The following is a 23,889-nucleotide window of genomic DNA, read 5'->3' as shown; positions in this document are numbered from 1 at the left end:
AATTTAAATGTTCAAGTGTCCCATGAAGGGGAATCACTTTACCATTTTATCAGGCTATTAGCATTTTGCCAACGTGAACTAACACACCCCTACACCCCTGATGGGCGAAGAGGCCACCAGCAGCTCCCAGTGACAGCCTGGTGAGGCATTTCTTTTCATTCACAGGCACTGCAAGCAACCCCCCCACAGTCCCAGTGATTAGCTTTTTTAGTTTCTTCAACGTACCTGGTGTAGGTACTGGGGGCCTCTTCCTTACCCAGAGGTGACCATTCTTTGTGGCACTGCTGAGCTGCCTGGCCTCTGAATGGGCTGACAGCTCTATGGAAAAAGGCAACTGGAAGGGCACTGTGGTAAGGTTGGGCTGAAGGGTCTGTTTCAGTGCTGTATTTCTCTCTGACTCTATAACCATCTTACCCAAAGCGATAAACCCATCTTGCACAAAGCCACAACTTATTTTAATGAGTTGTCACCCATTAAATCAACGGAGAAGTTCTGCTAGCCAGTTGAGAGTGTTATGAACACACATTTCTAGATGTTATTGAAATTCTGCCCAATAAATCTGAATCACCTCAACATGGCGAATTAAAAAAAAGTGCACAACTCAAGGTTTAAAATGCTCAGTCCACTAGGACATTCAATAGTGCACAATAATGGTATATTAGATTGACAAGATGTTAAGTGCAAAGCATTTTTAAAATTGAGAAATGACAGTGATGGACCATTATTCATTTTACACTTACGAAAAATGTGTACCAGCTATCAGTGGATTTCTTATAAGTCAACTCTGTGCACCAGAGAGCTGAATAATACTAATTGTTTATGATTGATTTGTGGGAGAGATTTCCATGTAACGTAGCAACCCTGGGGGAAGATTTCCTTTGTGTATATGGGTACCAGAATCATAGGCCTCATCTTTTGGGGACAAGTTTAGAAATTCACTACATGTAGCACACAAAGGAATCAATCCTGCCAAGTGCCTTCATTACCCTTAAATGCTTCAATAAGATCACTGCTCATTCTTTTGAACTTTGATGAGTATAGACCCAACCTGCTCAACCTCTCCCTCATCAGCCAGCTCCTGCGTCCCAGGAATCAACCTCCAATGCAAATATAGGTTCTAGGTGTGGCCTCACTAATATCTTGTGCAGCTGTCATATGATCTCTCTCCTTTATAGTCTAATCCCTCTTAGAATAAACTGCAATGTTCCACTGCCCTTCTTACTTACATGCTGTACCACCCTGCTAAATATTTGTGATTCATAGATGGGGAGCACAGCGATCCCTCTGTACCATCATATTCTGTAGTCTCTAACCATTTAAATATTTTGTTTTTCTGTTCCTTCAATCAAAGTGTATAATCTCACATTTCCCCACTTTATACTTCATCTGCCGGTTTTTTACCCACTCACTTAGCTTATGTGCCCTCCTAGGACTCTGAAATAATGTCACCACTTGCTTTCTCACCAAACTTTGTATCATCAGCAAATTTGCTGACAAAACAGTTGATCCCGTCATCCAAGTCATTAATATAGAGTGTAAAGGCATTATATTTTGCAAGAAAACTGGTGGGACAAAAAGGATGGACAAGAGGTCATGTTAATCAATTTCTCACATTGAACTTTACCTTAAGCATTCATGTCTTCTCCTAGTGGTACACTGCCATTGCAGTGTGCCCCATATACAAGATGACCTGTAGCGACTCATCAAAACTCTCTGACAGCATCTTTTAAACTCCTGAACCCTGGCAACTAGAAGGGCAAGGGTAGCAGGTGCATGGGAACACCACCAACTGCAATTTTCCCTCCAAGGCACGTGCCATTTTGACTTGGAAACGTATTGCTGTTCCATCATTATGGCTGTATCAAAAACTTGGAAGTCCCTACCTAACTGCACTGTGGGTATACTTACAGCAGATGACTTGCCACCAACGTCTCAAGGGCAATTTGGTTTAAGCAATGAATCCTGACCTTACAAGCTATGTCCATATCTTATGAACAAATTATAAAAATGATTGTAAATCTAAATGCTATAAGATGACAGCAGCAGGATCACTGGATCCGGATTACTGCATTCTAATCTACTTTCCTTCCTAAGATACTTATTAATGGGAATACTTTAGCAGCTGAGAGTACAGAATAGGTTTATAAGAATGGTTCCAGTGATGAAAAACTTCAGTTATAAAGGATAGATTGGAAAAGATAGGACTGTTCTCCTTGGAGAAAAGAAGGCTGGAGAGGAGATTTGATAGAGGTGATCAAAATCAAAAGGAAGCCGGGCAGAGTAAGATGGAGAAACTGTTCTGACTGGTGAAGATGTGGATATGCCGACGTTGGACTGGGGTAAACACAGTAAAAAGTCTGACAACACCAGGTTTAAGTCCAACCGATTTATTTGATAGTAAGCTCTTAAGCTTTTGGGGTTTGTCCCTTCGTCAGGTGAATGGAGAGTCCTGGCCTCAGACAGAGCATATAAAGCACAGACAGTTTACAGATTACTGACTAGAATGCAAATCTTTACGCCTAACCTGCTGTTCCAAGTCCTAAAGTGGCCGACAATATGCGTGGAAGGAGCACTGATCACAGGTTAAAGAGATGTGTATTGTCTCCAGACAGTACAGTAAGCGAGGTTTTGCAAACCCAGGCAAGTCACGGGGGTTACAGATAGTGTGACATGAACCCAAGATCCCTGTTGAGACCGTCCTCATGTGTGCGGAACTTGGCTATCAGTCTCTGCTCAGCAACTCTGCACTGTCGTATGTCGTGAAAGCCGCCTTGGAGAATGCTTACCCGAAGGTCAGAGGCTGAATGCCCGTGACCACTGAAGTGTTCGCCAACAGGAAGGGAACAGTCTTGCCTGGTGATTGTCAAGCAATATTCGTTCATCCATTGTCATAGTGTCTGCATGGTGTCCCCAGTGTACCATGCTTCGGGACATCCTTTCTTGCAGCGTATCAGGTAGACAACGTTGGCCGAGTTGCAAGAGTATTTACCGTGTACCTGGTGGATGGTATTCTCACGTGTGATGATGTCATCCATGTCGATGATCCGGCATGTCTTGCAGAGGTTGCTGTGGCAGGGTTGTGTGGTATTGTGGTCACTGTTCTCCTGAAGGCTGGGTAGTTTGCTGTGAACAATGGTCTGTTTGAGGTTGCGTGGTTGTCTGAAAGCAAGAAGTGGGGGTGTGGGGATGGCCCTGGTGAGATGTTCGTCTTCATCAATGATATGTTGAAGACTCCGGAGAAGATATCGTAGCTTCTCCGCTCCGGGGAAGTACTGGACAACGAAGGGTACTCTGTCCACTGTGTCCCGTGTTTGTCTTCTGAGGAGATCGGTGCGGTTCTTTGCTGTGGCGCATCGGAACTGTCGATCTATGAGTTTAGAGTGATTTGCCAAAGGAGCAAACATGATCTGAGAGCAAGTGGTTAAGGTCTGGAATGCAATGCCTGAAAGTCTGGTGGAGGCAGGTTCAATCGAGATATTCAAAAGGGCATTGAATAATTATTTGAATAGAAATAACATGCAAGGGTAAGGGGAAACCAGAAGATTGGCACTAATTCCTTTGGAGAACCAGTGAGTAGAATGGCTTCCTGCGTGTGTCAATTCTGTGAAGTGTGCAAGGCTGCTTCATTTCAAACTGAATCTTCTTAGATAGCTCATCAGATGAAATATCAGCAACCTGTTTTGCAGTTCAATGCAAATTCAGAAGGCCGAAGTATGAGGACACATTACATAAACTTGACTTGTATTCCTTTGAGTATACAAGATTTAGGGGTGATCTGAATTTAATATACGCAGAGAAGTTTTTTCCTCAAGACCAAGGGGACAAAGTCTTACAATTAGAGCTAAGCCATTCTGGAGCAAAATCTGGAAGCAGTTTTTCACCCAAAGGAGAGTAGAAATCTGGAACTATCTCCTCCAAAAGGCTGTCAGAGTTGAAACAATTGGAACTTGCAAGGTGGAGATGGATTTTTGTTAAGTAAAGTTATTAAGTGATAAATTGACTTGCCAGTTCCATTTTCTATATGGCTATTTGCTAAAATTCTCTTGAATTGATGAGATATTGATATGTTATGATGGCAGGTTTTTGTCACTTTAGAATACCTGGGCATAAGTGATATCATCCAAGAGATCTGACCAGCTCAGAATAGGCAACTTGTTGAGTTGTCCTTACAGTTTTTGGTGAACTCTTCAACAGCTGAACTTTGGAAGGGACACAGTTCATGGCCTGTTTGAGAAACACATCACAGTAGACCAGAGGGATTGTAGTGGAATTTTCTCTGTCTGTCCAAACATATTTCAGACAAATCTGTATTTGAATTGGCTTCTATTCAGAATCCCTATGCCTAAAAGAAAACAATGGCAAAATAGTTTTAATGCCTCTAATGTTAATTATTGTTTAAAAAGTCATGTATTCTAATAGCTGGAATTATCTAACGTTCCGTTAGCAAAATTAGAAAAAAATATGGTATTTGGAATGAATGCAGACTTTAGGAAAAGAATGACAATTTCTTTGGGAATGCCAACAAAAATTTTGGAAGAAGAATGGGATTTCCTGTTGTATATTTCTTCATGAATCTGTTGAATCATCTCTTGTTTCATTTGGAATTGAAGAACATTTGTAACTAATTGATTTAATCATTTGGTGCATTCCATTTATCAGGCATAGCAGGCCAGGTGTCAATTGATGCCAATGGGGACAGATATGGAGATTTCTCTGTGATAGCGATGACTGAACCTAGAACAGGAACACAAGAGGTAACTAAAGTAGTTACTTTTCTGTACCATACATGTGGTGTGTATCAGAAACTATTAGAAATATTTGCATAAGAATGGTTTGCTGTAAAGTTTGACGACTGTATATGTACAATTCAGTATAGTTGATTTAAAAATCCAATTCCTCGCTAATTGGAATATTCAATTAATTGTTCATATTTGCAAATGATTTCATTTAGATAATTGCAAAGAAAACCTGTAGCAAAGTAAATGTTGCTGGAAATGTTACTTCCAGCATTCCAATTTTTGAAGGTCAGCAACAACATTTTGGGCTTTAGACAGATGTGTTAGTTTAATTGATGGTTTAATAACATGTTTTTAACTTAGACAATGGGTGCTTGTATGTAATTTATTGAACATTCTCTAATTTTGTAATAGCGATGGGGAAGATTTTAACATGAACGACTGGTAGGTTAAAGGGGAAAAATTCCCAGAGCGCCGTGAGCTCAACTTCAACTTGCTGACTTTCTAGTTTTACTGAGACAGGCTGAGATATGTTCAGACTAAACAAAAAGATTATTTATTAATCACAAGTAAGGCTGAGATTAACATTGCAATGAAGTTACTGTGAAATTCCCCTAGTCGCCACACCGTGGTACATGTTCAGATCAATGCACCTAACCAGCACGTCTTTCAGACTGTGGGAGGAAACCGGAGTACCCGAAGGAAACCCAGGCAGACATGGAGAGAACATGCAAACTCCACACACAGTGACCTAAGCCGGGAATCAAACCCGAGTCCCTAGCGCTGTGAGGCAGCAATGCTAACCATTGTGCCACCTTGCTGCCCATTCTCTGGGAGCAGATTGGCATTTCAAATATTAATAAGGTTAAAAACCTTGAATTTAACTCAATTCAGCTGGCTTCCTGGGTCTCTGTAAACCTGGCAACTACAGCAAAATAAAGACACGCTCAGAGAGAAGACAAGAGTAAGAAGGAGCTGAATTGCTTCTCCATTCTCCACTCCACCTGCAAACCCAGGTCAGAGGTCAGACCTACCTGCTCTCCCACAGCCTCGTCCAGAATACTTGCTTGACAGGAAGTCAATTCTGTCTTTTCAGCTCATCTCTTCAGTAAGTTATCATGCACTAAAACTCCCCTCACCTTTCCTATGGTGGCCAGAGAGTTTATGGATTGTGTTTGCTCACCTGAGGTTAATAGGTTAATGCATTCTAACAGCCAGTATCTTTTGGGTAACAGGTCAACTCACATGGTCCTAAAAGTACTGACTGATTTGTTAAATTGTTCTTTGCTTGCTATTGCATGCATTTCATTCCCTATGTTCCAGTGCATATACTGAGGTAATAGAAAATATATAATCATTGCTACCAATTGTTCATCTTGAGCTTTATGTACATATTAGAATCCGTTGTGATGTTTTATTCAGTCAAAATTGCTTGTCCAGCTGTGAGCACAAGTCAGTAAAAGCATTCACTGAGCGTGGGTTCTGTTTTGACAGCTGAAGTGAATTGTTGATCTTACTTGATTGAGTGACACCATTAAGTGGTTATAATAAGTTCTTTGTTCTGTGATCCCTTTTGTTAATGTCTCAATGTATACTTGGACAAGATTGAGCTATAAAGTATTTCAAGCCGTTGTTATTGATGATATAATGATCGCTCCAATTGACATTTTTTTCAAAGAATATTTTTGAACGGATCTTTTATTTTCTTCAGTGCAGTTCCACATTTGCCAAATGATTGATTGATTGTGTACCTGATACACACTGGGTGAATGGGCGCGGAAGAAGCATGAGTTGGCATGGAGAGTATAAGTGTTGGGGTTTACAAGTTGGCATAGAAGGCAATAACAGAGCCATGAAAGTGAATGGGGGATTAGGAGGTCTGAGGACTGGAGGGCCTAATTATTTTTATTACAAATGAGATTGGGGTTGGTGGGTCTAACTCCAACCTACACTTGCCTTCTCCAGAGCAAAGGTGTGTGTTACCAAGTGTTTTAAACTGAGCTGGCCCTGCCAAGTCAATAAATTTCTTGCTTCTAGTTACCCGCCCTGGTAGTGAAACTCTAGTCCCATGAGTCTTTGGTATTGTATTGAAGTCACCTTTGATTTTTTGTGCACAAGTTCTGGAGTGGAACTTGAACTGAGAGAAATTCTGACTCAGAGTCAAGAGTGCTGTTGACTGAGTCACAGCTCACAACAAAATGAGTTGTTTCAAGTAAATTTTGTGGTTGTTTATGGGACTGAAAATTACTCAGTGGTCTTACCACTAAATTGTAAACAATAAAGTGAAGTAAGTAGAGAGGAAAAACACAAAAGATATCATAAGCAGACCATAATTATGATGAAGTGCATAATATAAATGTAGGGTTTTAATATAGTGAAAGGAACTTTAATTGCTCAAATTCTTAAAGTATCTGTGTTTCTCTGATTATAGGTAATAGCTGACTACTATGGCTTGAATGGAACCTTTGCAGTCAGGCCAAATGTGAGGCTTCTCTGGGCAAATGGAATGCCACCTCCAGATGAACCAAGCTGTGGTTTTGCGAAGGACCATGCAACTACCTGTAAGTCATGTAATTTATCTTCAAACATTAAACATTTTGCATCCCAGGGTACTAAAAGAGATGGTGGGGGCAATAGCAAATGTATTAGTGGTAATTTACTATAATTGGCTGGAATCTAGGGTGGTTCCAGCAGATAGGAAGACAGTAAATGTGTCACCACTGTTTAAAAAAGGAGGTAAATAAAGGTACGTGACTATAGGCTGGTTGGCTTAACTTCTATAGTGGGGAAAATGTTTCAATCTATCATCAAGGAAGAAATAGCGAGACATCTGGATAGAAATTGTCCCATTGAGAAGATGCAATATGGGTTAATGAAAGGCAGGTCATGTTTAACTAATTTCATAGAATTCTTTGAGGACATTATGAGTGAAATGATGAACATCTGGATCTGGATGTGGTGGATTTCCATAAAGCATTTGAGAAGATGCCACACCAAAGGCTGCTGCGAAAGATAAAGGTGCACAGTGTTAGGGGTAATGTATTAGCAAGGATAGAGGGTTGATTAACTAACAAAAAGCAAAGGCTGGTGGTAAATTGGTGTTTTTTTTGGTTGGCGATCAGTGACTAGTGGTGTGCGTCAGGGAACAGTATTGGGACCGGAATTGTTTATAATTCATATAGATGATTTGGAGCTGGAGACCAAGTGTAGTGTGTCAAAGTTCGCAAGTGACACTAAGATGAGTGGTAGAGCAAAGTGTGCAGAGGACATTGGAAGTCTGCAAAGGAGTATGAATTGTTTAAGTGAGTAGACAAGGGTTTGACAGATGGAGTACAATGCTGGTAAATGTGAAGTCATCGATTTTAGTAGGAATAACATCAAAGTGGAGTATTATTTAAATAGTAAAAAGTTGCAGCGTTCTGCTCTGCAGAGGGACCTGGGTGTCCATGTGCATGAATCATAAAAACTTGGTTTGCAGGTACAGCAGGTAATTAAAAAGGCAAATAGAATTTGTCCTTCATTGCTAGAGGGATGGAGATTAAAAACAGAGAGGTTATGGTGAAGTTGTAGAAGATACTGATGAGGTCACACCTGGAATACTGTGTACAACTTTGGTCTCCTCACTTGAGAAAGGATATATTGGCACTGGATAGGGTGCAGAGGAGATTCACTAGGTTGACTACAGAGTTGAGAGAGTTGACTTATGAGGAGAAACTGAGTAGATTGGGACTATACTCATTGGAATTCAGAAGAATGATGGGAGATCTTATAGAAACGTATAAGATTATGAAGGAAATAGATAAGATAAAAGCGGAGAGGTTTTTTCTACTGGCAGTTGAAACTAGAACTAGGCAGCATGATCTCAAAATAAGGGGGAGCAGGTTTAGGATTGAGTTGAGGAGAAACTTCTTCACCTACAGGATTGTGAATCTGTGGAATTCGCTGTCCAGTGAAGCAGTTGAGGCTACCTTGTTGAATGTTTTTAAGGAAAAGATGGATAGGTTTTTCGACAGTAGGGAATTAAGGGTTATGATGAGCAGGTGGGTAAGTGGAGCTGAGTCCACAAAAGAGTAGCCATTATCTTACTGAATGGAGGAGCAGGCTCGAGGGGCCAGATGGCCTACTCTTGCTCCTAGCTCTTATGTTCTTATGTTATTTTCTCTAATTTCTGGGTGATTTGGGGCACTATTGTCACATTGCATTTTTTTTCTTAAAACAGAATCACGATGTAATATGCTGAAAGAGTGGTATTAGATTACCCCAGACAAACTGCAATCAATTGTAGTTACATTTTTAACTGGCATTAAGTTCAAGCAACATGTTCATCGCAGACTAGTACTTTTAATTTGCAGCAAAAATGTGAAACAAATCAATCAAATGCAGTCATTATGAAAAAGGTTACTTGTTTAACATGTTAGCAAATAATAATTACCAAAGAAATGCATTTTCTGAATGGTAGCATTGTTTTATTTGAACACATACTTGATGTGAACAGTAACTACTTGTCTTGTTCTGCGTAGGTGGGCTCGGAGAGTCTGCAGTCACAGGCATTGTAGTCGGCTCATTGCTGGGATGTGCGTTGCTGCTGGCGTTTTACTTGTTCAGGTAGGAAGTGCCATTTGGGAATGGAGCCTGGGAGAGGGAAACAAATGAAAACATTGTATTTTCTTTTATAAACAAATGTGTGCATGGAATTATTCTTCTACTTAAAGATCAAGGACAGTTTAAGGAAGGAGCACTTCAGGTCTGGAGTGCTGTTCCCATTGTACTTTTAAAAAAAAAGTACGTTAGTGAAAATGTGCCATGGCGTTTTGTTCAGTGTCAAATTCCTTATGACAATGAGCATAGAATCCCTAACAAGTATTATTTTCCTGAGTTCAGGAAGTTTTGGCTGCATCTCTGGACTGATTTGAATGAACCAAGGTCCTCCAAATCAGTGAAGTGATTGGCATGTCAGGGCATCTGTTGAGGTAAAAAAATGCGATGTTTCTGAAATAAATGTGAAGGTATAAAATAATACATCTATCACTGTGTATAAGAATATGTTTGAATTTGGCAGCAAAGAGCTGTACAGCACTCCCTGGGTTTTATTTTCTTTGTAGTAAGTTATTTTGTATGTTTTACTTTGAGCTAAAATAGCAGAAGGAACAACTGGAAACATCCTTTGCAAAATCATTTCTCATGGTCTTCTGAAGAGCCAGTGTTTAAACTCTAGTGACTTGGGTTGACTTTATCATTTCATCTCCCCCGTGGATACCACACTCCAGTGTTAATGGTGAAAGGTAAAGTGCAATGGAATGCAGTGTTACTGATAGAGGTCAGAGTGTTACAGCCTGAGGCAAGGTTCTATGATTTGAGAGCAAAGTGCAACACCAGGGCGGCATAAAAGGCAAGGGTTTCTTATTCCCACTTTTCAGCACCAGTTCATAAGCTTTCTGTATCTTTCTTCTTCCTTTATTAATGTAGGCGTCATGTAATCAACCATATCTTTCGGAAGTAGGGGCCTATGTCTCCAAACCAAGTCAGCAAATGTAGGGAAGTTTGATTTAACACAGTGATCCTTAATTAAATGTGGTCTCCAGATCTGTCTGCTAATCTGTCTCGGTGAAGTAGGCACAATTAGAATACATATCCACTAAGTTGCCAAAGCTATTCCAGACTGAACTAATCAGACTTTCTTGCAGTATTTAATGCTGCTGTCACTGTAATGTATTTCCCAGCAACTTAACTAATACAGGAAAGGCAAGGAGGGGGGAAGGTATTGGAGAAAAAAAAGTTATCATAAAGCCATGAATAGTTCCTTAGTGAAGAATTCCAAAAAAGAAGAGGTTGATTACATGCTGTTTTCAAATGGGAGTTAGTGTAATTTTGTCTGTGTTAAAGAACCCTCCCGTCCTGACTTCTAAACATGACAGGTCTGGAGGACTTGGTGAGACAGAATGGAAGACATGAGTTCAAGTTAGAGATTAATTATTGGATTTTGTAGGCAAACTCACCCTCTGAGAGTGGAAAGTTTGAAAATTGTCTCATGTGTATACTTTCCTTTATTCTTAGAAGAAGGCCCGTTTAAATTCTTCAAAGTATCCACAGGAGAAGGATGCCTAAAAGGAATTCATTGACTGCAAAGGTTTTGGGTGAATGAAGCCATTGAAGTGTATGAGAGGTGGAGCATAGTTTGGTATTTTCACATTTACTGATTAGCCAGATGGACTGCAGTATTCTAGTATATTCCAGTCCTCTAATTCATTTTCGTAGAATCATAGTTTGATGCTGTGCCTTCGTCCCACTGTGATTAACCTGGCTTTTTGATCGGGCTATCCAATTTTGCTCCCTTGTTCTTTCCTATAGTGCAACTGAAGAAAATGATTTCCCTTCAAGTTCTTGTCCAATTCTCTTCTAAAGGCTATTACAGGTCCTAACAACTTATGATGTAAAAAGAAATTTCAATTCCCACCTCTGATACATGCACCAATCATCTTAAATCTGTGTCCTCTAGTTCTGCTATGGGGGGCAGATTTTCCTATGACCCATGATGGAGATGAGGCAATTCTTTTCTCTGAGTCTTTGGAACTCTCTCGCCCAGAGAACAGTGGAAGCAGGGTCATTGAATAGTTTTCTGGCAGAGGTAAATAGATTATTGACTAAGAGAGGAGTTAAAGAATGAGGAGGTAGGCAAGAAAGTGGAGCTGAGGCCATCATCAAATCAGCCATGATTTTCTCAAATGATGGGACATGCCTGAAGAGTCAAATGGCCTAATGCTAATTTATATGTTGCATTAAAGTAGAAGTTAGACCTCAGCTGAAGTATTGCGTACAGTTCTAGGTGCCACACTATATGAAGGATTTCAGTACATTGGAGACAGTGCAAAAGAGGTTTACAAGAATGATTCAAGTAATGAGAAACTTTGATTATGAATATAGATTGGAGAGTTTGGGATTGTTCTCCTTGGAGAGAAGAAGGTGAAGAGGAGATTTGATAGAGATGTTCAAAATCATGAGGGGTTGAACAAAGAATATAGGAAGGTGGAGGCTTAGTGATATTGTCATTCGAGTAGTAATCCAGAGATGCAAGGAAATACTCTGAGGACTCAGTTTCAGATACCATCATGGCAGAGGGTGAAATTTGAACTCAATAAAAAATCAGGAATTAAAATTCTAAAGGTTGTTGTCAATTTTTGTAAAAACTCATCTTGTTCACTAATGCCCATTAGAGAAGGCAATATGCCTTCTTTACCTGGTCTGACCTACATGTGACTCCAGACCAACAGCAATGTGGTTGACTCTTAAAAAATGCTCCCTGCAGCCCACGGTGGCACAGTGGTTAGCACTGCTGCCTTACAGCGCCAGGCACCCGGGTTCAATTCTGATGGGCTGAATGGCCTCCTTCTGCACTGTAGGGATTTTATGATTTTACTCAGTTCAAGCACAATTAAAGATAGGCATAAATACTGACTCAGCTAGTGATGCCTGAACAAAAAAAATGCTTCCCCTCATAAAAGGATCAAAAATGAGAGGGCACAGATTTAAAGTGATTTGCAAAAGAAGCAAATGCGATGTGAGAAAACTTTTCCACACAACCAGTGGTTCAGGTCTGGAATGCACTGCCTGGAAGTGTGGTGGAGGCAGGATCAATTGAGGCACTCAAGAGGACGTTGGATGATTAGTTGAATGGAAATAATAGGGTGTAGGAAAATGTCAGGGGAATGGAACTAATGCTTGTTTGGAGAGCTGGTACAGACGCAATGAGCCAAATGACCTATTCTGCACCATAACAATTCTGTGATTGTGAACCCTTCATGATTTTGGACATCTCTATCAAACTTCCTCTGGTCCTTTTGCGCCCTAAGGAAAACAACCCAGTTTCTGCAGTCTTCCTACGTAACTGAATTCCCTCGTCCCTGGTACCATTGCAGTAAATGTCTTTTGCACTTTGTCCAAGGATTTGACATGTTTGCTGAGGTGCGATGTCCAAAATGAGGCTCAACCAGAGATTTAGGAAGGTTTATCATCATTTCCTTGCTTTTGTACCCTGTGCCTCCATTAATAAAGCAAAGCATCCCTAATGCTTTTTCAATAGCCTTTTCAACTTGTCCTGCCACCTTGGAGATTATGTGTGAATACACTGTCAGTTCTCTGTTCCAACACCCACTTTTAAAATTTTATCACTTATTTATATTGCATTTCTTCATTCGTTGTGGTGAAATTAAAGGGCATTTGGAAAAGTATGGGTAATGAGTAAATGAAAGTCAGCGAATTTGATGGACTTAATTGATTTCTTAGATAAAGTAACAGAGCAGGTTAATGGAATAGGGAATTTAATTTTCTATTTAGTAATTTTAAAAGGGGAGGCAATAATGCAATGTTATTGTTACTAGACCAGCAATCCAAAAACCCAGTGGCCTAAATGGTCCAATAAAACACTCAGTTCAAGAGGACGTGCTTAGGATTTTGTGAGCAACATTGAACCAAACAAATCTTCGAGAAAGCATTTAACACATAACAATCAGAGGATTTCTTATTGAAGGGTAAATGGGGAATTTCCTTCTGGCTTTCATTAATCTTTAATTCAAATGTGAATAATTTCTTTATTTCATTACAGAGTTTATATGTGTATTTTGTTGAGTATCAAGGGGTAATTTTTCACACTTCACACTTCCCTGTGTTAAATTTTAACTGCCCTGACTTTACCAATTTCACAATGTGTTTTTGATCTTCTCAAAATTTACTATATTCACAAGTTTTCTGTATTCTATAGATTTGGATTATGCCCTAAGTACCTACCTCCAGGTTATTAATATATACCAGAAAGATAACACAGACCTCTAGGAAATACTAGAGTATACTTTCCTCCCATCTGAGAAACAACCTTTAATTCTTCAGTTTCAAATTATTGTCTGTAAAGATTTCTCTGCCACTAACATAAATTGGACAGACCTGCAGTTGCTGTATTCATCCCATTTCCCCTATTTTTAACTGCTGTTGATTGTCAAATTTAGACTTTACAATATTTACAATGTTTTGCTGCTTGAATTCTGTCGTGATGCTGGCCACCCAGTTTCTGATCTCCAATTTGGTGAGCTGTCTGTCGGGGAACATATTTAACATTGGAAAAATCATAATGAGGAGCTCAAACCAATGGTTCCCATTCATATCACCAATGTGGGACCTTCTATGTTGGGTCCGTGCACCTGTTCTTATCACCAACTGCAACTAACAATCTTGGCAAGCTAGGCTTCATGCCTGAAACTTTAACTTGTAAAATCTACCATTCATAAAAGTAGTGCATGGCTTAAATAGTGAAATTGCACAGGGATGCTTAACAAAATCACCTTCCTGAGTCATCACTGGGCTTTTTGGTCAGATGCTGTGTGGAATTCATGGGGATGGTTTGAAAAGCCATGAGGAATTTTTACGTATGTCCTTGTAGTTGGTTGCAGAACAGTCTTAGCAGAGGGCTGGGATCAGCAGATTATCAACCTTTCTCTCTGGCCTGGCATGGTATGCACAATCTAAAGGAAGGTTTGAGGAAGCAAGGCCAATTCTAAATGATTTCTTGAACATTTGTTCTATTCGGTGTTTCTGCAAAAATCAGAAGCACATTCCAAAAGGACATGCTTAGGATTCTGTGAGCAACTTTGAACCAAACAAATCTTCGAGAAAGCATTTAACACATAACAATCAGAGGATTTCTTATTGAAAGGTAGACGGGGAATTTCCTTCTGGCTTTCATTAATCTTTAATTAAATGTGAATAAATTCTTTGTTTCATTAAAGAGTTTATATGAGTACTTTGTTGAACATCAATGAGTAATTTTTCATCCTTGCAATTATGATGAGCAAACTTGCCCATCCCATATTGCAAAATCGCAGGCAGCATTTTTAATATGTGTGTTGGTGGCAGGTTCCCTGCTGCCAGTCTACACTGGAAAATTACCTCACATTATGTAAAAAATGCAAAAAGAAACACATAATTTGAGACATCTATATAAATTAAGAATGTCCTGTAGCATGCTTTGTTGATTTTGGAAGTAATCTAGTAAAGAAACCTAGCACATCGGAAACAACCGCTGTCAAATATTTGTCCAGGAATGTGCTCTGAAGTCATTTCAAATTCAGATTGATCTGAAATGAAGCCAATTTGGGTCTGTTTAGAATTATCCCAATTTGTCCAGTCCGGACCTGTTACAATTTTAGGCACAGTTCACTGTCTGGTTCAGTTAAATGCAGTTTCAGATTTTGCAGCACAGATATTAGGCTCAAACAGTCTGAAGCTGGTTCCAGCAAGCTAGTCAAAAACACCTGCATTCACATTTCAACTCAGACTTCTTTCTGCAGCTTCACAAATAGGATTCAAGGGATCCTTCAGTTCAGATGCTCAGTCATTGAAAAAACTAAGGGAATATTTTCCTCCACATCTAAAGTGGGGAACACAAGATTCTTTTTCCATTTTAAGTTTCATTGTAATGCACAAATATTCGCAGATTTTCCAGAATTTGTTCCTGTTGGGTGATTGCTCTTTCATTGCTTGTGAGGCATCAAAAAATGTTTTTGACAGACGCCATGGTAGCTTTTATTAGTTGCAAGTACTGAAATTATCCTAAAAAGTTTGCATACTACCATATTCTTGTTTGCTGGGTGTAAATTTCTATAACGTAAAGGAAAATTCCAGTTCTCTTCCTGCTTGTCGGTTTCCACAGGAAACTAAGGAACTGTTCTCAACTCAATAATGGTGCATCAGTGATGGGCACACAACAAGCTAACTAACTGTTTCTGATGCCACTGTAAACAGTTTGGAAGTAGTTAGCAACACGTGCATTTAGTGCCATGCCACCTTCACTGCCGTAGATCGTGCACTGCAAAATATGACCTCAAAATTTGGCATTTGTTCTGAACCTTTTTTTTCAGTTGTTTCTAAAAATTGTATGATCTCCAATGTCTAAACTAAAATAAGTGCTGGAAACAAATAGGCGATATGTCAACATCTGACATGTCCTGATGTCAGGCTCCAAGTCTCTCACCAACAAGTGGCATTGGTAACTAATTGCCTCCCTGTTGAAATATAGCTAGCTCCTTCGTACAAGGAAGATATGACGTTCTACTTCTATAAAGTCATATGTTGTAAGGTCACTTGCATCTTCGGCTTTCTGCTTCCATGTGTTCCTGGTTCTCGGTTGGAAGCATCAGGACAAACCCAGAAGCATTTTCATGGAAAAAAATAGAATCAACGCAAACTGCAAAACAATTCAGGATGTCAACAAACCCTTTCCTCTAAACCATAGACAGAGCAGCCAAAAATGTGGCCCAAGTGGTGAGCCTGCATTTGTTTCAGGAGGGCAACAGAAACACGTGGTGAGCACCTAAACTAAAATGATGTTGGGTGCAGTTCCAACATGAGAAAACCCTGCGAAGTATGACCTCAAAATTTGGCATTTGTTCTGGACGATTTTTTTCAATTGCTTTAAAAAATGTAATGACCTCCGATATCTAAAATAAGTGCTAGAAACAAACAGGCAATATGTCAACATCTGAAGGAGAGAAGTAATTTAGCATTGGATCTGAGTCTTTACATATATTTTTTAAAACACAGAATGAATTGGTTAAAATAAACCTTTTAGCATTGTTATCTTTACTTTCTAGGAAGAAATACAGGATAACTATTGAGAGACGTGCACAACTGCATGAAGTTGACAATGGTAAGCATCACCATTTGCGAGAAGACTCTGTCCGATCCAATCTGTCGACTGCTTAAACTGTAGAACTGAATCATCCTTTTTTTATAAACTTTCAATTTTTAGAGGGATTTACCAAAGGTGTCACTGCAAATAAAGGCTGATAAGAAATGCATTCTTTTGAGGACTAGGCTATTAATTTGTCATAGTTTTTTTGTTGTTTTTGAAAACTCAGGAAAGATTCACTTAATACATTGCACCACTGTACTGGAAGCTTCACCTCAGTGAAGATGATAAAATGTGATTCAGCCTGTCTCATAGAGGCCAGAAATGATTTGCACTGGCAACTGAAGGGAATCTTCAGAAGAAGATAATTTGTAGGTGGTTGTTTACCCCAAAATATGTTATATGGGACATGTTCAGACTCCATCTTTAAATGTTATTGAATAAAATTAATCTTAGAACCAAGTTAATGTGTCTTAGTAAGGTTCTGAAATTCACAATTTATATTAACAGATGTAAATTTAAAAATAGTGTTAGTTTCAAAGCCACTATAGGGTAAAACGTACTTTTGAAGATTTTGTTGTCTGCTTAATGCACATAAATTTCTCAGTTGACAGTTACAACAGAGGCATTTACCTGTTTGTTTCAGATTGTTTTCAGTAAAATAGCAGAAAGAGTATTTTGGACAAGTATTAACGATTCATACAAAAACATAGATAATAAAAATTTCAGTTTCTGTGCAGATAAAAAAATATATACTTCAGTTCATTCATCTGTGTGAATATATTTCCTATTTTGTTTATAAAGCACTGCAATTCGTACTTTGCAATTACTGCGTTGGCCAGAGAATGCTTACTGGAGCTGGGCTGCTGATTGCTGTATTATATAAAGTATCTTGGTTTATCTGACATGATTGTAAAAGCTTCAGTAATAGATAAGTGGCAATGCATTCATATAGTGCTTTTAATGTTCAAACTGGCTCAAGGCGCTATTAATCCAGTAAGCTTTATTGCTGTGCCATATTTGTAAGACTGTAAACAGTGGCTAAATCCCTGGCAGCTCAGGGTCATTTCTTCTAACATAAGTAGTTCCTGGCTTTATTTACCAAGGAATGTAATCACTGTAATTTTGAAATTTATGATGCAGGATTTAGTTATAGTTCTTATATTAAACAATATGGACTGTACAATGAATATTGACTTTCAACTTTGAAAATAAGCATTATTTACCTTTAAGAATTTGGGAATAATATTTTGAAAGGGTATACAACAAATAAGTCAATATTTTTAGACTATAATAAAAAATATTAAGTAATTCCTAGTATTTTCAACAATATGTGAAACAATATTTTGTACATATTAAATAATATCAATGCTCTTGTACAATGCTAGGTTGGATGAGCATTCCATGCCTGTTTTAGAAAGGCTCTTGAACATAATTCAAGTTGATTTCTTTAAATGCTAATATTAGTGTGTTAGTGGGCAATGAAAATATGAATCCTGCAAAGTTCTTCTTGTGGAAAGTAGGGAAATTGGTTACACATGTTGACAAATTATATATATATATGTGATATATATATATTGTAGTTGTCACGGTGGAGACAATTATGAGTTAATGTGCCTTGTAATGTCCTCATTAGATTCTAACTGCAGCATCAAAATTTGAGCTAGTTGTAACATTTTTGTGAGCTGTATATAAACATTTACCTCACATTTACAGTGATTCATTTTGCTCAATTTAGTTCATTCATGTGTTTTTACAAATAAATGATACTATATTTGTCCCAAGAATCCACTTTGTGCAAGTGTAAATAGTGTACATCCGACCTGAGTGTTTTTAGTAAATGTCTGATGGATTTTATAATGGATTATACCATCAGATAATGACTGTGAGTTTGTCGCATAACTTTGAAACCAGCTGCAACGGAATCAAAACTAGCTTTTAAAATTGGAAACACGTTATACAAAAATAACAAACAGAAATATATTGGATATAAATTCTTAAATATATTGGAATTAAATGTGGAATGCTGAAGTTGAATTGAAAATTAGGCATGAATGCTCGCATCAGGCTTTCTTCAAACAAAATCCTTGTATTGAAATGAAAGAGCTTTGCACCTAAATTCAGAAGAGAAGCAGTTTATTTACTGAAGATTTTGAGTTTTTATATATTTTTGTCACTTCTAGCATGTACCACTAGAAGCAACGTTAGCTATGAAATGGACAATTGTGCATTTGCTGGTGCTGTTAATGTTCAGATTGTGAGCTGCTGTTTTTAATATGTAATTAAAAATGGAAAGAATGTTTATCTATGTTTAGCAATTTGAGAATACTGGAAAAAAGAAATTATTTGAGTACTGATAGGTATGGATGTTTCAAGAGCTAATGCAAGGTGCCAGGCGCTATAACAATAATATACTGGCGTAAGTAGAAATATCTGCATATAATGTGATATTTATTTAACAATTGTGTAGAATTTAATATTCATAACTGTAGATAGAGGATTTTTTTAAAAATTACTATTGTGTTATACATTCATTCAAGATGTGTTGGTCAATTTTAGATTACCTATGTGCTGTATTATTCCATTATCAGTGTCAATGGAACTTAATGATGTGTAAATGTCTTTGTAAACTATTTTCTTTTCTGTAAACCAACATATGGTATATACTTCACAGAATATTAAAGCAAAGCAGATACTGGCAATAAAATAACGTATAAGTGAAAACCTTTGCTCTTTTGTCTGTGTAATTCTGTAGAACGATGCACATGGTGCACACACCTGTCTGAAAAATGCTTAGCATGCTGTAGCTGCTATGCTTGTAAACACTTTATCCAAAGGATTGCTGCAATGCACCCGGACAAGCAATATTTAAACACCACTGGAGATTTACCTGTTCTAATTGTGTACTCAGGCCTAACTCTGTCACTGGTATTGTATCACTTTTAACTGTATGAATGAGAATGCTGTTGTCTTTGCTAACTTACACCCACATGCTACACAGAAATTAACAATCCTGTCGCCATTTTGTAACCTCTTTACTGTTGACCCTATATCTAATAGAAATGTATTATTTACAATATTTGTCGCTTGCAGTAAATGCTTCCCATTTTATCCCCTTAGGTCCCCACTGCTGCCACCCATTGCTGTGTCTCTTACAGCTGAGAGCACGGGATGATCTGGGTCACAACCTACTCCATAGGCACCATTAATATCGCACCATAATTGGTCAACAGGAGGTGCGCATCTGCAGGGCGGGACAGTTCCCACCAGTTCTTCCTCAAGCTCAGATGGAATGTTCCATTGCTTCCAGGCCTAGAAGTGATCAAACTTGCCCATTGACTTACAGCTTTCAAAAGTATTTAACTTTCACGTGGAATATTTGCCTGAGAGAAATTTCAAAACTTCCATGCGTTAAGATATTTGCTGTGGATTCCTACTTTCCAAAATATTGTACAAACTGCATTCCGTCAAAAACATGCTGCCCCCCCACCCCTGCCCCACCCCAGCCAGGTAACATCTTAAATGTCTCTCACAATATTATGTTGGACCAAAAGACCTTTGATCAGTGTCAAAATACTTTCTGAACTCATACCTTGGTTCTGTCCTTTTCCAAGGAACATTTTGTCAACATCCTTGTTCTTACCACTGAACATTCTGGAGTGTCATCAAACTGTTGATAGAGTTATTGTAAATACTAAAGTGCTGATATTTCTATAAGACCATTCCAATCGCTTCAATAAATTAATATTTCCTGAGTCTTGTTTGAAAAGCAGCCGTTGTTAGTGAGATGTAGCAGATCACGATGTACACTATGCAAAAACTGACTGGTTTTTGATGCATCTATGACACTGATACAAGTTCTTTCTGTACTGTAGTGATTGTATTATTCTGTGAGTCTTAAATGACTGATGATTTATCTTGGGAGTGTCAAGCCTAGATCTGGAATCTCCAGCTAGGGGAACCCTCAGCCTCATAAACCTTTGAAGAAATGAATGTATTTTATTGAAATTATCTCGTATGCTTCTCATTCCAGTAATCAGTCTAATGAACCCTGCTGAACCATTCATTGAGGTAAGTATATTCTTCCTCAGTAAAGGAGAACAAAATTGGACATAGTACTTATGGGAGCTCAGAAGATTGTGAATCTTTAGAATTCTCAAACCTAAAGTGCCATTGATGCACAGTTGACATATATATGGAGGATATATATATATATTTATACAATGGGTCCCGTTTTTTGCAGACAGAAAGAAGAGGTACACACATTGTGCTTGTTTCACCAAAAGAAAATAAGTGATAGCCATTTGCTGGTCCATTCCTAATGGTAATGCATTGACTAATCAGAGTCAAGCTGTCTGGTTTAAATTTCAAACAATGCTTGGCAACTAACTGTCAGTCACCATCAACTGTGCATTCTCCATAACAACACATCTGCCACTCAGAGTACACTTAACAATCAATCAGCACTGTTTTCTTGTACAGTATAAATTTATTGATTTTCCTCGTATTCTTGCAAAGGTCCTAAAGATCGAAAACTTTGACAAAAAAGTCTCTTTTTTCAGGAATACTCAAGTTCTGTGCACCAAGCAATTATTTGTAAATGATATTGGAAATGTGCCTTATCCAGATCAGCCATACTGAAACCAATTTGCTTTTAAATCAGTTGAAACCATAGAATTTGGCATTGACTTGTGAAAATGTTCATTCGGAGCTCCTGAAATAATAATTGCCATTTTTTTTGATGAGACCAAATGGAAGTGAAATAATGGTCTACACAAATAAAAACAGGAAGTGGTAAATATATAGCAGGCCAGAATCAACAGATTGCATTGATTTGAGAGGACATCTCTTCATCAGAAATGAAAATTGAATTACAGACACATTTTGTTCAAAAGCTAATCATCTAATGCATTATGGAATTTCAGAAAAGAAGATGCAAATTAAATGAATTTGATTTCATAGGGACAAAATATAGTTTAGTCTAACTGAACAAAAATCAACGGGAACCACATATCTATTTCTGAGAAGAAATACCTTCTTTGATCAAAATAACTCAGATATGGATCTGAAAAACAGTACATGAGAAAGAAAAATAATACAGTGTGTAAGGATACGTGGAAGTTGTGATTCTCAGTTTAACAATGAATTGAATTAGAATAATACTTTTGAGATTGTGCAGAACTTGCAACTCAATGACATGCACAACATCATGGTTCTCCCCATGAAGAAACTGACAAATAGATTTATAATTCTGTTGGAAATAAGAATTGAGGTGAAAGCCAGCTTTATCCCCTGTTCATGTTATAGAAACTAGAAACAGGAGTAGGCCTTCGAGCCTGCGTCGCCATTCGTTCTGGTTGATCATCAAATTCAATATTCTGATGCCTTCTTCCCCAGCATATCCTTTGATCCCTTTAGCCTCAGGAGCTATATCTAATTTCTTCTTGAAATCACACAATGTTTTGGCCTCAACTACCTTCTGTGGCAGTGAGTTCTATGCATTTCAGCTATTTGATTGGTTAATGGATGATAAGGTGTGGATTTTATGAGCTGAATATCATTTACTTTGAGATGATCCTCAAACTCTTGTGAAGATAACAATGAACCATTATCACTAACAATCTGTTACAGTTTATCAAATCTTGCAAAAAAGTTCATCAAATTTGTCAATGGTTTCTTTAGTTGTAGTAGATTTCACGAAAATAACTTCTGGCCACTTTAAGTGTGCATCAGTTATGACGGAAACATGTAACTTGAAAATGGATTAGCAAAATCTATACGCAATCATTGCCATGGCATTTTAGATCACTCCCAAGCGTGTAAAAGAGGCAACGGCAATGTATTTCTTATTTGTGCACAAGATTGATACAATCCCACCTTTTCTTCAGTCGGAGCAGATTGAATTATGTATGCCACAAAACGTAACTACATGCTAATTCCTTCATCTGGACTGTACCAGGATGTCCTTCATGTAATTGTTTAAAAACTTTTTCATGCAGACTAGAAGGAATGATCACTCAGGTTTCAAAAATAGTCACCCACCTTAGACATAAACTCAAGTTTTCTTGACACATATGGCTTCAAATCAGGATGCATCCAGATATTGTTCCTTTCAATATCATGCCCATCACCTTCCCCATCATGGGATCATTTCTGGTTAGCCTTTGAACTTGAGAAGCAGTCACAAGCAAATGATCTACCAGTGAAAAATAAAGAATATTAACAAAACTAGATGGTGGTATCTGCTGAATAGGTAAAGGTAAGCGTGATAATGCATAAGTATGGCACTCTGACTGACAGTATTATATATTGTAAGAGCGTGCAGATAAGATTAGTGACCATCTTTGCAATTGACTTGCACCTAAAAAAGTTATGTCATTATATTGCCGTTGTTTAAGAAGGGTGCCAGGCAAAAGGCGGGGAATTATAGGCCGGTTAGTTTAACGTCTGTGGTAGGTAAAATGTTAGAATCCATCATTAAGCAGGAAATTGCGAGGCATCTTGAAGGGAATTGCTTGATAGGGCGGACGCAACACGGTTTCATTAAAGGGAAGTCGTGTCTGACAAATTTACTGGAGTTCTATGAGGATGTGTCTAGGGCAGTGGATAGAGGAGAGCCGGTGGATGTGGTCTTTCTGGATTTTCAGAAGGCGTTTGACAAGGTACCTCACAAGAGGTTATTGCAGAAGGTCAGGGGACATGGAGTTGGGGGTAGGGTGTTAGCGTGGATAGAGGATTGGTTGTCAAATAGGAGGCAGAGAGTGGGGGTCAATGGGTGCTATTCGGATTGGCGGATGGTGACTAGTGGGGTGCCCCAGGGGTCGGTGCTGGGGCCTCAGCTATTTACCATTTATATAGATGATCTGGAGGAGGGAACCGAGTGCAGGGTGTCGAAATTTGCTGATGACACCAAGATTGGGGGAACGGCAAATTGTGCGGAGGGTGTGGAGAGTCTGCAGAAGGATCTAGATAGGCTGGGCGAATGGGCCAGGAAATGGCAAATGGAATTTAATGTTGGCAAGTGTGAGGTGGTCCACTTTGGTAGGAAGAATGGTAGGAAGGACTATTACTTACGTGGCGAAAAACTGCAGCAGGCGACGGTGCAGAGGGACCTCGGGGTCCTTGTGCATGAATCGCAAAAACCCAGCTTGCAGGTGCAGCAGGTGGTCAGGAAGGCGAATGGGATGCTGGCCTTCATAGCGAGGGGGATTGAATATAAAAGTAGGGAGGTCTTGCTGCAGCTGTATAGGGCATTGGTGAGGCCGCAGCTGGAGTACTGTGTGCAGTTTTGGGCGCCGCACCTGCGCAAGGATATTTTGGCCCTGGAGGGAGTGCAGAGGAGGTTTACTAGGCTGATACCGGAGTTGAGGGGATTGAGCTATGAGGAGAGGCTGAATAAACTAGGCTTGTACTCATTAGAGTTTAGAAGAATGAGGGGAGATCTCATTGAGACGTATAAGATGATGAATGGGATGGATA

General features: G+C 38.8%; 1 protein-coding gene across 2 annotated transcripts in view; it reads left to right on the top strand.

Annotated features, from left to right (window-relative positions):
• Positions 1–20,524, top strand: part of npr3 (natriuretic peptide receptor 3) — an 83,478-nt gene extending 62,954 nt beyond the window's left edge. The window contains exons 5-9 of one of the 2 annotated variants that reach the window (XM_080208846.1): positions 4,660–4,754; positions 7,168–7,297; positions 9,257–9,341; positions 16,373–16,428; positions 19,531–20,524. In XM_080208846.1, the coding sequence (XP_080064972.1) occupies positions 4,660–4,754; positions 7,168–7,297; positions 9,257–9,341; positions 16,373–16,428; positions 19,531–19,619 (455 nt within the window). In that variant the 3' untranslated portion in view covers positions 19,620–20,524. Of the gene's footprint in view, positions 1–4,659; positions 4,755–7,167; positions 7,298–9,256; positions 9,342–16,372; positions 16,429–17,214; positions 19,127–19,530 lie in introns of those variants that run through there. The other variant, XM_080208808.1, reaches the window with a different exon arrangement.
• Positions 20,525–23,889: the final 3,365 nt, after the last annotated feature.

The sequence above is a fragment of the Carcharhinus amblyrhynchos genome, chromosome 1, assembly GCF_965287045.1.
Source record: "Carcharhinus amblyrhynchos chromosome 1, sCarAmb.v2.hapA, whole genome shotgun sequence".
Lineage (NCBI taxonomy): Eukaryota > Metazoa > Chordata > Chondrichthyes > Carcharhiniformes > Carcharhinidae > Carcharhinus > Carcharhinus amblyrhynchos.
Note: the sequence above shows the minus strand (reverse complement) of the source record. Positions and strands in the feature narration are given on the sequence as shown.